Here is a 14,147-nt window from a genome sequence, read left to right on the forward strand (position 1 = left end):
AAAGACACTCAGTGATTTGGTCTCCACAGCCTTCTGCGGCAAAGAGTTCCACAGATTCACCACCCTCTGGCTGAAGAAATTCCTCCTTTTTTATTTGTTCCTGGGACGTGGGCGCCGCCGGCTGGGACGTGGGCGCCCACGTCCCAGCCGGCGGCGCCCACGTCCCAGCCGGCGGCGCCCACGTCCCAGCCGGCGCCGCCCACGTCCCAGCCGGCGGCGCCCACGTCCCAGCCGGCGGCGCCCACGTCCCAGCCGGCGCCGCCCACGTCCCAGCCGGCGCCGCCCACGTCCCAGCCGGCGGCGCCCACGTCCCAGCCGGCGCCGCCCACGTCCCAGCCGGCGCCGCCCACGTCCCAGCCGGCGCCGCCCACGTCCCAGCCGGCGGCGCCCACGTCCCAGCCGGCGGCGCCTACTTAAGCCCCACACCTCCACCCTATCCCCCTTTATCCTGTAACGCTGTAGCCCCACCTAAACGTTTTTGACAGCAAGTCAACTTAGGACGTGGGCGCCGCCGGCTGGGACGTGGGCGCCGCCGGCTGGGACGTGGGCGCCGCCGGCTGGGACGTGGGCGCCGCCGGCTGGGACGTGGCCGCCGCCGGCTGGGACGTGGCCGCCGCCGGCTGGGACGTGGCCGCCGCCGGCTGGGACGTGGCCGCCGCCGGCTGGGACGTGGGCGCCGCCGGCTGGGACGTGGGCGCCGCCGGCTGGGACGTGGGCGCCGCCGGCTGGGACGTGGGCGCCGCCGGCTGGGACGTGGGCGCCGCCGGCTGGGACGTGGGCGCCGCCGGCTGGGACGTGGGCGCCGCCGGCTGGGACGTGGGCGCCGCCGGCTGGGACGTGGGCGCCGCCGGCTGGGACGTGGGCGCCGCCGGCTGGGACGTGGGCGCCGCCGGCTGGGACGTGGGCGCCGCCGGCTGGGACGTGGGCGCCGCCGGCTGGGACGTGGGCGCCGCCGGCTGGGACGTGGGCGCCGCCGGCTGGGACGTGGGCGCCGCCGGCTGGGACGTGGGCGCCGCCGGCTGGGACGTGGGCGCCGCCGGCTGGGACGTGGGCGCCGCCGGCTGGGACGTGGGCGCCGCCGGCTGGGACGTGGGCGCCGCCGGCTGGGACGTGGGCGCCGCCGGCTGGGACGTGGGCGCCGCCGGCTGGGACGTGGGCGCCGCCGGCTGGGACGTGGGCGCCGCCGGCTGGGACGTGGGCGCCGCCGGCGGGGACGTGGGCGCCGCCGGCGGGGACGTGGGCGCCGCCGGCGGGGACGTGGGCGCCGCCGGCGGGGACGTGGGCGCCGCCGGCGGGGACGTGGGCGCCGCCGGCGGGGACGTGGGCGCCGCCGGCGGGGACGTGGGCGCCGCCGGCGGGGACGTGGGCGCCGCCGGCGGGGACGTGGGCGCCGCCGGCGGGGACGTGGGCGCCGCCTGCTGGGACGTGGGCGCCGCCGGCTGGGACGTGGGCGCCGCCGGCTGGGACGTGGGCGCCGCCGGCCGGGACGTGGGCGCCGCCGGCCGGGACGTGGCCGCCGCCGGCCGGGACGTGGCCGCCGCCGGCCGGGACGTGGGCGCCGCCGGCCGGGACGTGGGCGCCGCCGGCCGGGACGTGGGCGCCGCCGGCCGGGACGTGGGCGCCGCCGGCTGGGACGTGGGCGCCGCCGGCTGGGACGTGGGCGCCGCCGGCTGGGACGTGGGCGCCGCCGGCTGGGACGTGGGCGCCGCCGGCTGGGACGTGGGCGCCGCCGGCTGGGACGTGGGCGCCGCCGGCTGGGACGTGGGCGCCGCCGGCTGGGACGTGGGCGCCGCCGGCTGGGACGTGGGCGCCGCCGGCCGGGACGTGGGCGCCGCCGGCCGGGACGTGGGCGCCGCCGGCCGGGACGTGGGCGCCGCCGGCCGGGACGTGGGCGCCGCCGGCCGGGACGTGGGCGCCGCCGGCCGGGACGTGGGCGCCGCCGGCCGGGACGTGGGCGCCGCCGGCTGTGTTAGCATTTTTTTTGCCTCACATTTACCCACATTAAATTGTATTTGTCCACTCAGCCAACCTGTCCAAGTCACCCTGCAGCCTCTTTGCATCCTCCTCACAGCACACACTGCACCCAGCTTAGTGTCGTCTAGGATTTCTAAGTCCTCTGCCTATGATTTCCAGAGCCTTTTCCCATTTCGAAAATAGTCTATGTTTCTATTTTTCCTACCAAAATGCATATGTTCACACTTTTCCACATTGTATTCCATCTGCCACTTCATTGCCCACTCTCCTAGCCTGTCCAAATCCTTCTGCAGCCCCCTTGCTTCCTCAATACTATCTGTCCCTCTACAGATCTTTGTATCATCTGCAAACTTAGCAACAGTGCCTTCAGTTCCTTCTTCCAGATCATATTGTGTATATTGTGAATGACTTGGGGATTCAGATCGCTAGGAGCTGGGGAACCTTGCACAGACTTAATCTGACACGGTTGGTAGAACAAATGGAGGAGGACTTCAAGAGGTGGGACATGCAGCCTCTATCGCTGGCGGGCAGGGTGCAAGCAATTAAGATGATGGTCCTCCCGAGGTTCTTATTTGTATTTCAATGTCTCCCTATACTAATCACTAAGACCTTTTTTAATAAAATAGACAGGAGCATCACGAGCTTCGTGTGGGCAGGGAAAGTTCCGAGAGTAAGGAGGGGGTTCCTTCAGCGTAGTAGGGACAGAGGAGGATTGGCACTACCGAACTTGGGCGATTACTATTGGGCCGCCAATGTGGCAATGATACGTAAATGGATGATGGAGGGTGAGGGAGCGGCGTGGGAAAGACTGGAGAGAAAGTCCTGTAAAGGGACGAGTTTAGAGGCGCTGGTGACGGCGCCGCTACCGATCTCACCTAAAAAGTTTACCACGAACCCGGTGGTGGCGGCAACATTGAATATCTGGGGACAGTGGAGGCGACAGAGAGGGGTGCGGGGAGCCCTGGTGGGGTCCCCAATCAGGAACAACCATAGGTTCGCCCCAGGAAGAATGGATGGAGGATTTCAGAGCTGGTTCCAGTTGGGAATTAGGAGGGTGGGAGATTTATTTATAGATGGGACTTTTGCGAGCTTGGGAGCATTGGAGGAAAAGTATAAGTTGCCCCGGGGAAATTTCTTGAGATATATGCAGGTGAGGGCATTTACTAGACAACAGGTGAGGGAATTTCCATTGCTCCCGACACAGGGGATACAGGACAGGGTGCTTTCAGGGGTGTGGGTCGGAGAGGGCAAGGTGTCAGAGATTTACCGAGAGATGAGGGAAGAGGGGGAGGAGTCGGTGGGCGAACTAAAAGGAAAGTGGGAAGAAGAACTGGGGGAGGAGATGGAGGAGGGTATGTGGGCTGATGTCCTAAGCAGGGTAAATTCCTCTTCCTCATGCGCCAGGCTTAGCCTGATCCAATTTAAGGTGCCACATAGAGCACACATAACGGGAGCAAGATTGAGCAGGTTCTTTGGAGTGGAGGACAAATGTGGGAGGTGTGGCGGGAGCCCGGCAAAACCACGCACATATGTTTTGGTCGTGCCCGGCACTGGAAGGGTATTGGAAGGGAGTGACGGGAGTGATTTCGCGGGTGGTGAAGGCCCAGGTCAGACCAGGCTGGGGGTTAGCTCTATTTGGAGTTGCGGAAGAGCCGGGAGTGCAGGAGGCGAAAGAGGCCGATGTTGTGGCCTTTGCGTCCCTAGTAGCCCGGCGCAGGATCCTACTCATGTGGAAGGAGGCGAAACCCCCCGGACTGGAGGCCTGGGTAAATGATATGGCGGGGTTCATTAAACTGGAGCAGATAAAGTTTGCCCTGAGAGGATCGGCTCAAGGGTTCACCAGGCGGTGGCAGCCATTTCTCGACTACCTAGGGGAACGTTAGAGGGAAGACAGATGACCAGCAGCAGCAACCCAGGGGGAGGGGGGGGGGGGGGAGGGGGGGGTTTAGTTTAGGTCAAAGATAAAGGGGTTTTGTTACTTGTGTATTGTTTAAAATTTCTGTATTGTTATTGTTGCGTTTGCTTTGTAAGAGGGGAAAAATTGTTGTTTGGGAAAAAATTTTCAATAAAACATTTATAAAAAAAAAAAAAAAAAAAGTGAATGACTGTGGTCCAAACACTGGCCCCTGCGGAACACCACTAGTCACCGGCTGCCACCCTGAAAAAGACCTCTTTTTCCTCACTCAGCCAGCTGTCCTCTGCGATCTGTCAGTCAGCCTACCTCCTGTCCAGTACCTTGCACCTAACACCATGGATTCTTACCTTATTTAGCAGCCTCCCTGTGCGGCACCTTGTCAAAGGCCTCCTGGAAATCCAAATAGATCACGTCCACCTGTTCTCCTTTGTCTAACTTCCTCGTTACCCTCTCAAAGAATTCTAACAGCCCTGCCACATTCAGCACGAATGGTGGTGGACAATCGAACAATTCACACACATCTCATCCTCAATGATGGAGGAGCCCAGCACATATATGCAAAATCTAAGGCTGAAATATTCAAAACAATTTTCAGACAGAAGTGCCGAGTGAATGATCCATCTTGGCTTACTCGGGATGTTCCCAAGATCAAGGATGTCAGTCTTCATCTAATTCGATTCACTCCAATGATATCAAGAAACAGCTGAAGGCACTGGATACTGCAAAGGCTCTGGGCCCTGACAGTATCCCAGCAATAGGACTGAAGACTAAAGGCCCACCACCACATTGTGCCAGGGCAATGAAGGAAAGGCAGTAAGTGCTGGCCTCGTCAGCGACGCCTACACACTATCAATTAATTATTTTGAAACATTATGGAATGAATGGTGTATGAGGAACAATTGCATAAACTACCGACAAAGTTTAGAAAGAAGACTTTATTTACTTGTCACAGATATTTCAGTGAATTAGATGTCTAATGCTGCACATAGATGAATAAACAGTTTATCTATTTCTGATGGTGTGGATTATTAAACCACCGACCAATAAGGCACAGAGGAGGCTGTTTGGTCTCCGGTTTGTGTCTGCTTTTGATAGAGTATCCGTTCTGACCCCTGACCCCCCGGCCCGTCCTCGTTTTGACCTCCTGCCCCTCGTTTTGACCACCCGGCCCCCCCTCTCTCTGACCCCCCGGCCCCCCCTCTGAGCCCCCGGCCCCCTATTAATCGAGCACTGATTATCAGACACTGGCATGTTGATGTTTATTGAGTCGGCTGCAGCCTGGCTCTCTCACTCCTTCCTCCGATAACGGTTGGTTTGTGAGCAGGCGTCCGATTGCGGTTTGGTTGGGTTGGCTGAGCCAGTATCCAACTCTCTTTTGCAAAACCAGAATTTTCCAATCGGTATTTTTGAAACTGAGTTACATTCATGCCGATTTGGAGTTTAGACTTGGACCCTCGTGTTGATGGTGACTCCTGGACTCGTCTCTCAGACCCGTCTTTACTTTGTTTCAAAGATTTGTAACTCTGTTTCTCCCTTACACTTTTTAGGATGAATCTCATTTTCTGAAGAACATGAAGACTGCCCGAAGTAAAGCTGCTCGGCCCTTCCTCCAGGTACGTCGCAGATTTGGGGGTTGACCTGATCTGTGAATCATTGAAACATGGAAAATAGCAGCAGGAGTCGGCCATTCGGCCCTTTGAGTCTTCACCGCCATTCAATATGATCATGGCTGATTGTGTATCTCAACACCACATGCCTGTTCTCTCCCCAAACCCCGTGACATATAAAGCTCAGTAATATCTCAGTGGTTACAATGACAACTACAATCGATTGCTGCAAAAACCCATCCAGCTCACTAATGTCCTTTAGGAAGGAAATCTGCCGTCCTAGAAACATAGAAGGTCATAGAATCATAGAATTTACAGTGCAGAAGGAGGCCATTCGGCCCATCGAGTCTGCACCGGCTCTTGGAAAGAGCACCCTACCCAAGCCCACACCTCCACCCTATCCCCATAACCCAGTAACCTCACTAAGGGCAATTTTGGACAATAAGGGCAATTTTGAGCATGGCCAATCCACCTAACCTGGACTGTGGGAGGAAACCGGAGCACCCGGAGGAAACCCACGCAGACACGGGGAGAATGTGCCGACTCCGCACAGACAGTGACCCAAGCTGGAATCGAACCTGGGACCCTGGAGCTGTGAAGCAATTGTGCTAACCACAATGCTACTGTGCTGCCCCCAAGATAGAAGGAGGCCACTTGGCCCTTCTAGCCTGTTCAATCATTCACTATGACCATGGCTGATTCTATTTGTCTCAACACCATGTTCCTGTTCTCTCCCCATACCACTGACACCTTTGGAGTCTAGAAATCTCTCTCCTCCTTTAATATATTCAGTGTCTCAAAGAACAACAAAGAACAAAGAAATGTACAGCACAAGAACAGGCCCTTCGGCCCTCCAAGCCCGTGCCGACCATACTGCCCGACTAAACTACAATCTTCTACACTTCCTGGGTCCGTATCCTTCTATTCCCATCCTATTCATATATTTGTCAAGATGCCCCTTAAATGTCCCTATCGTCCCTGCCTCCACTACCTCCTCCGGTAGTGAGTTCCAGGCACCCACTACCCTCTGCGTAAAAAACTTGCCTCGTACATCTACTCTAAACTTTGCCCCTCTCACCTTAAACCTATGCCCCCTAGTAATTGACCCCTCTACCCTGGGGAAAAGCCTCTGACTATCCACTCTGTCTATGCCCCTCATAATTTTGTATACCTCTATCAGGTCGCCCCTCAACCTCCTTCGTTCCAGTGAGAACAAACCGAGTTTATTCAATCGCTCCTCATAGCTTATGCCCTCCATACCAGGCAACATTCTGGTAAATCTCTTCTGCACCCTCTCTAAAGCCTCCACATCCTTCTGGTAGTGTGGCGACCAGAATTGAACACTATACTCCAAGTGTGGCCTAACTAAGGTTCTATACAGCTGCAACATGACTTGCCAATTCTTATACTCAATGCCCCGGCCAATGAAGGCAAGCATGCCGTATGCCTTCTTGACTACCTTCTCCACCTGTGTAGCCCCTTTCAGTGATCTGTGGACCTGTACTCCTAGATCTCTTTGACTTTCAATACTCTTGAGGGTTCTACCATTCACTGTATATTCCCTACCTGCATTAGCCCTTCCAAAATGCATTACCTCACATTTGTCCAGGTTAAACTCCATCTGCCATCTCTCCGCCCAAGTCTCCAGACAATCTAAATCCTGCTGTATCCTCAGACAGTCCTCATCGCTATCCGCAATTCCACCAACCTTTGTGTCGTCTGCAAACTTACTAATCAGACCAGTTACATTTTCCTCCAAATCATTTATATATACTACAAAGAGCAAAGGTCCCAGCACTGATCCCTGTGGAACACCACTGGTCACAGCCCTCCAGTCTCTGAGGGAGAGAATTCCACAGGTTCCCCACCCTCCGAGTGAAGAGGTTTCTCCTCATCTCCTAGATTATCATAGAGTTTACAGTGCCGAAGGGGGCCATTCGGCCCATCGAGTCTGCACCGTCTCTTGGAAAGAGCACCCTACCCAAGGTCAACACCTCCACCCTATCCCCATAACCCAGTAACCCCACACAACACTAAGGGCAATTTATCATGGCCAATCCACCTAACCCACAACACTAAGGGCAATTTATCATGGCCAATCCACCTAACCTGCACATCTTTGGACTCATCTCAGTCCTAAATGCCCCCCCTGTATCCTGAGACTGTGACCCCTTGTTCCTGACCACCCCCCAGCCAGAGGAAACAGCATCCCTGTATCCAGCCTCCTAGCCCTGTCAGAATTTTAGACGTTTCAGTGAACTCCAGTGAACAGAGGCCCAGTCGCCCCAATCCCGCAGTCCCAGCACTCAGTCTGGTGAACCTTCGCTGCTCTCCCTCTGTGCCAATGATATCCTTCCTTAGAAAAGGGGACCAGAACTGCCCACAATACTCCAGGTGTGGTCTCACCAAGGCCCTGTACAGCTGCAATAAGGCATCCTTGGCACGATAACACAGTGATTAGCCTTGTTGCTTCACAGCTCCAGGGTCCCAGGTTCGAATCCCGGCTTGGGTCACTGTGTCTGTGCGGAGTCTGCACGTTCTCCCCGTGTGTGCGTGAGTTTCCTCCGGGTGCTCCGGTTTCCTCCCACAAAATGGATTGACCATGCTAAATTGCCCTTTAGTGTCCAAAGGGTTATGTGGGGTTACGGGGATAGGGTGGAGTTGTGGGCTTCAGTGAGGTGCTCTTTCCAAGGGCCTCCTCCTGCACTGTAAATTCTATGGCCTATGATCTTTGCTCCTGTACTCAAATCCTCTCGCAATAAAGGCCTACATACCATTTGCCTTCCTAACTGCTTGCTGTACCTGCACGCCTGCTTTCAGTGACACCCAGGTCCCTTTGCACGTCAACATTTCCCAATATAACACCATTTAAATAATACTGTACCTTTGTGTAGAGTATTAATGAGGGGACTGGGGTTAGAATAACTTCACATTTATCCAGGATACTCTGCAGCTGCCAGGCATTTGCCCCTCACTCAACCTGTGGAAATCACCTTGAAGCCTTTGAACATCCTGTTCACCACTCCCAATTCCCACCACATTTCTCGGCCTTTCTCTGCAGATCTGAATGAAGTGCCGACCAGAATGTGTGTCCCGTTTCTATCTCTCAGGACATGTGAATAGATTGTCTCAGTTTCTGGTTGGTTCCGATCATCAATGCATTTTTGGAAGGAGGGGCAGAGAGGAGTGACGGGCGGAGGGGCAGAGAGGAGTGACGGGCGGAGGGGCAGAGAGGAGTGACGGACGGAGGGGCAGAGAGGAGTGACGGACGGAGGGGCAGAGTGGAGTGACGGACGGAGGGGCAGAGTGGAGTGAGGGGCAGAGAGGAGTGACGGACGGGGGGGGGGGGGGCAGAGAGGAGTGACGGACGGGGGGGGCAGAGAGGAGTGACGGACGGGGGGGGCAGAGAGGAGTGACGGATGGAGGGGCAGAGGAGAGTGACGGACGGGGGGGCAGAGAGGAGTGACGGACGGGGGGGGGCAGAGAGGAGTGACGGACGGAGGGGCAGAGAGGAGTGACGGACGGGGGGGCAGAGAGGAGTGACGGACGGGGGGGCAGAGAGGAGTGACGGACGGAGGGGCAGAGAGGAGTGACGGACGGAGGGGCAGAGAGGAGTGACGGACGGGGGGGCAGAGAGGAGTGACGGACGGGGGGGCAGAGAGGAGTGACGGACGGGGGGGCAGAGAGGAGTGACGGACGGGGGGGCAGAGAGGAGTGACGGACGGGGGGGCAGAGAGGAGTGACGGACGGGGGGGCAGAGAGGAGTGACGGCGGGGGGGCAGAGAGGAGTGACGGACGGGGGGGGCAGAGAGGAGTGACGGACGGAGGGGCAGAGAGGAGTGACGGACGGGGGGGCAGAGAGGAGTGACGGACGGGGGGGCAGAGAGGAGTGACGGACGGAGGGGCAGAGAGGAGTGACGGACGGGGGGGCAGAGAGGAGTGACGGACGGAGGGGCAGAGAGGAGTGACGGACGGGGGGGCAGAGAGGAGTGACGGACGGAGGGGCAGAGAGGAGTGACGGACGGAGGGGCAGAGAGGAGTGACGGACGGAGGGGCAGAGAGGAGTGACGGACGGAGGGGCAGAGAGGAGTGACGGACGGAGGGGCAGAGAGGAGTGACGGACGGAGGGGCAGAGAGGAGTGACGGACGGAGGGGCAGAGAGGAGTGACGGACGGAGGGGCAGAGAGGAGTGACGGGCGGAGGGGCAGAGAGGAGTGACGGGCGGAGGGGCAGAGAGGAGTGACGGGCGGAGGGGCAGAGAGGAGTGACGGACGGAGGGGCAGAGAGGAGTGACGGACGGAGGGGCAGAGAGGAGCGACGGACGGAGGGGCAGAGAGGAGCGACGGACGGGGGGGGCAGAGAGGAGCGACGGACGGGGGGGGCAGAGAGGAGCGACGGACGGGGGGGGCAGAGAGGAGCGACGGACGGGGGGGGCAGAGAGGAGTGACGGACGGAGGGGCAGAGAGGAGTGACGGACGGAGGGGCAGAGAGGAGTGACGTGGCCAAAGTGCTGAGACCAACTTGTTGCTGCTCTTTCCCCAGGCTGCAAAGAGACTCATTCTTCTCTCTGGAACCCCGGCCATGTCCAGACCAGCTGAGCTCTACAGTCAGATAACCGCGCTCCGGCCCAAACTCTTCTCCAACTTCCATGAATTTGGGCTGCGTTACTGTGCTGCAAAACAGGTGATTTACTTCAATGTTTGATCAAATCATGGGTTATGGCCCCACCATCGCCCCACCCAAACTTTTCACACGCCTCACTTTAACCCCCTCTTTCTTACTCCCCTCCCTCCTCTGCTCCCACTCCCCCTCCCCACCCTGATTCTCCCACAACCAGCTCATGTTCTCACCTCTGTCATTGGCAGTTTCCCTGGGGATGGGATTATTCGGGATCTTGCAACCTGCTGGAACTCCGCCTCCTGCTTCTGGAGTCACTGATGATCAGACGGCTGAAATCGGATGTTCTGTCACAGCTGCCAGCCAAACGGCGTAAGATGGTGCTTGTCGAGCCGGAGGCTGTGAGTGTGAAGGCCAGAGCAGCATTGGAGGCAGCGGCCAAAGAGATGACCAAAGACCACAAAACGGTTGGTGTTAGCTGAGGTAACAATTTCTCACCAGTATCAATACTTGGTCTAGTTACAAACGTCACACTCAGTGGAAAGTAGGGCTGTTTTATTGGCGAACCTGGTAGCCATTTTATACACAGCACGATGTAGCTAAGCATAAAGGTTGTCTGTTGTGTTGGCCCAGGTTACCTGGGGAACCTTCGAGCTCCAATGCTCGGCCCAGGACAGTGATCAGCAACTGTATGTGGCAGCTCTTGTCAGTTCATCACCAGGCACATGGTTTCCTAGTAATATACTGTCTTGACCACAATCTTGCAAGACAGCAAAATAAGTTCCAACATTTATGGATGGGTTGGTGGAGGCGGCAGGAAAGTGGCAGATGGAGTCCATCTCTGATAAGTGTGAGGAAATGAATAAACAGCAATATACTGAGAGGGGTGGATGAAGAGAGATCCTGATGTGCGAGTACACAGGTCCCTAAAGGCAGCAGTTCAGATAGACATGGTTGTAAAGAAGACCAATGGAAAGCTCTCCTTCATTGGCAGAGGTATAGAATATAAAAGTAGGGATATAGCGATGGAACTATATAAAACACGGGTGAGGCCACAACTGGAGTGTTGTGTACAGATCTGGTCGCCACATTACAGGAAGGACGTTATTGGTCTGGAGAGAGTGCAAGATGAGGTTTACTCTAGAATGTTGCCAGGGCGATGAGAGATTGGAGAGAGGTTGCAACTGTTTTCCTTGGAACAGAGAAGTCTGAGAGGTGACATGATTGAGGGAGACAAAACTGTGAGGGGTAAAGATAGAGTAAACAGGAGGAACTTGTTTCCCTTGGCAGAGAGTTCAGAAACCAGGGGTCATAGATTCAAGCTAAGTGGCAGAAGGTAGAGGGGACGTGAGGAAGAACGTTTTTTACGCAGAGGGCAGTGGGAGTCTGGAATTCGCTGCCTGAGTTGGTGGTGGAGGCAGAGACCCTAAACTCATTTAAAAAGTACCTGGATCTGCACCGTCAGTGCTGTAAGCTACAGGGCTCTGGACAGGGAGCAGCAAGGTGGGATTGGAAAGGCACCTGGGTCAGCATGGATAAGATGGGCTGAATGGCCCACTTGGGTTGTATCCTTTCTAGGACTCTGAAAACCTGGAGCCTTTGTCAGTCCTCCGTGCTTGTGCCCAGCTTCTAGAGAGACTAACCACAGAGGACACCAGAACTGAGAGCTGCCGAAGCATGTTACCTCGCCAAACCCAGAACCTGAAACATGTGGTCCTGGGCTCGGAGGCTGCTGCCACTTGGATCCTGACACCTCTGGCTATACTTTGCTTTGCAGTTAATCTTGGTGGTAGTCTAGTGTTGTAGAACTGCTTGAATTGTTGACGTCAATAATAATTTGTAGTACTGTCGGGTGGCACGGTAGCACAGTGGTTAGCACTGGATAAAAGCCAATTACTGCGGATGCTGGAATCTGAAACGAAAGAGAAAATGCTGGACAATCTCAACAGGCCTGGCAGCATCTGTAGGGAGAGAAAAGAGCGAACGTTTCGAGTCCGATGACTCTTTGTCAAACAGTGGTGAGCACTGTGGCTTCGCAGCGCCAGGGTCCCAGGTTCGATTCCCGGCTTGGGTCACTGTCTGTGCGGAGTCTGCACGTTCTCCCCGTGTCTGCGTGGGTTTCCTCCGGGTGCTACGGTTTCTTCCCACAGTCCAAAGATGTGCCGGTTAGGTGGATTACAAAGAACAAATTGGCCATGCTAAATGACCCTTAATGTCCAAAAAAGCTTAGCTGGGTTACGGGGATAGGGCTGATGTATGGGCTTGGGTAGGGTGCTCTACCCAAGGGCCGGTGCAGACTGGATGGGCTGAATGGCCTCCTCCTGCACTGTAAATTCTATGAAACTAATCTTTGCACTTAGACTTTTTGACAAACATTTTATGGAATTTTGACCTATGGTACAAATGGTGCAAAACAAAATCTTTCGGAAATAAGTTCCTTTCACTTAAAATTCAGCAAGAGATTACGAGTAAGAATCTGATAGTGACTGTCACACAGTAAACCCTGATTACACATAGGCATGCACAGATCTGTCCCTTAATGTTAAGCTAAAAAAAACACTAAGTGATCAGTTCCGTCGTGACTCGACATAAATCTTTAACTGGCTACTTGCCAAGTGCCTTTTTCCAAAATCCTTTATACCTTTTTTCAGGAATGGGCCAGTATGTTATATTGACAAAACCTATTGTCCTCAAAATTCTTAATGCATAATGTCCAATGGCCCGTCGAGTTCTTTTTCTAAAACCATGGAGTAAAAACACCATCAAGTTCAATTCCTAATTAATATAGTTGTTGCCCCGATTCTCTGGAATGTAGATAATCAGGCCCTGGGGATTTATCAATTTCCCCAACACCATTTCTCTACTAATACTGATTTCCTTCAGTTCCTCCCTCTCACTACACCTCCTTTCCCCCAACAGTTTTGATATGTTATTTGTGTCCTCATTTGTGAATTACAGAACCAAAGTATGTATTTAGTTGGTCAGCCATTTCTTTGTCCCCTATTATACATTCCCGTTTCTGACTGTAAGGGACCTACATTTGTCTTTACCAATCTTCACGTACCTATAGAAACTTATACAGACCGGTTTTTATGTTCCCCGCAAGCTTGCTTTCGTACTCTATTTTCCCCTTAATCAATCCGTTGGTCCTCCTTTACTGAATTCTAAACTGCTCCCAATCCTCAGATCTGTTGATTATCTTGGTCAATTTGAATGCTTCTTCCGTGGATTGAATACTATCCCTAATTTCCCTTGTAAGCCATGGATTGGCCACCTTTCCCATTTTAATTTTGTGTCAGACAGGAATAAACAGTTGTTACAGTACCCCCATGCGCTGCTTGAATGTTTGCCATTGTCTATCCACTGTCATCCCTTTAAGTAACGTTTCCCAATGGATCATAGCCAATTCGCACTTCCTATTGCCGTAGTTTCCTTTATTAAGATTCAGACCCCAGTCTCAGAATCAACTCCTTCACTCTCCATCTTGATAAAAAATTCTATCACATTATGGTCGCTCATCCCCAAGGGTTCTCGCACAGCCAGCTTGGCAATGATTCCCTTCTCATTACACAGTACCCAGTCTAAGAGGCCTGCTCTCTAGTTGGTTCTTCGACGTATTGGTCCAGAAAATCATCCCGTATACATTCCAGTAATTCATCCTCTACAGCATTGTGGCTAATTTGATTTGTCCAATCTATATGCAGATTAAAATCACCCACAATGAAAGATGTTCCTTTATCGCATGCGTCTCTAATTTCCCGATTAATGCCATTCCCAACATCACCGCTGCAGTTTGGGGCTCTATATAATACCTCCGTGAAAGGATATCATTGGCACAGAGGGAGAGCAGCGAAAGTTCACCAGACTGAGTCCTGGGACGGCGGGATTGTCGTGTGAGGAGGGAGTGGAGCGACTGGGCCTCTGTTCACTGGAGTTTAGAAAAATGAGAGGGGATCTCACTGAAACAGTGAGACAAGGCTGGACAGATTGGACAGTACGGTGGAATCTGAGTCATTAAATGGTTTATAGAAGGA

General features: G+C 55.0%; 1 protein-coding gene across 5 annotated transcripts in view; it reads left to right on the forward strand.

Moving 5' to 3' along the window:
* The window catches only part of smarcal1 (SWI/SNF related, matrix associated, actin dependent regulator of chromatin, subfamily a-like 1), a 186,148-nt gene that overhangs the window by 134,388 nt on the left and 37,613 nt on the right, over positions 1–14,147 (forward strand). For all 5 annotated transcript variants that reach the window (XM_072468333.1, XM_072468351.1, XM_072468343.1 and 2 more), the window contains 3 exons: positions 5,437–5,502; positions 10,039–10,179; positions 10,362–10,580. In XM_072468333.1, the coding sequence (XP_072324434.1) occupies positions 5,437–5,502; positions 10,039–10,179; positions 10,362–10,580 (426 nt within the window). The remainder of the gene's footprint in view (positions 1–5,436; positions 5,503–10,038; positions 10,180–10,361; positions 10,581–14,147) is intronic.

This window comes from Scyliorhinus torazame, chromosome 2, assembly GCF_047496885.1.
Source record: "Scyliorhinus torazame isolate Kashiwa2021f chromosome 2, sScyTor2.1, whole genome shotgun sequence".
Lineage (NCBI taxonomy): Eukaryota > Metazoa > Chordata > Chondrichthyes > Carcharhiniformes > Scyliorhinidae > Scyliorhinus > Scyliorhinus torazame.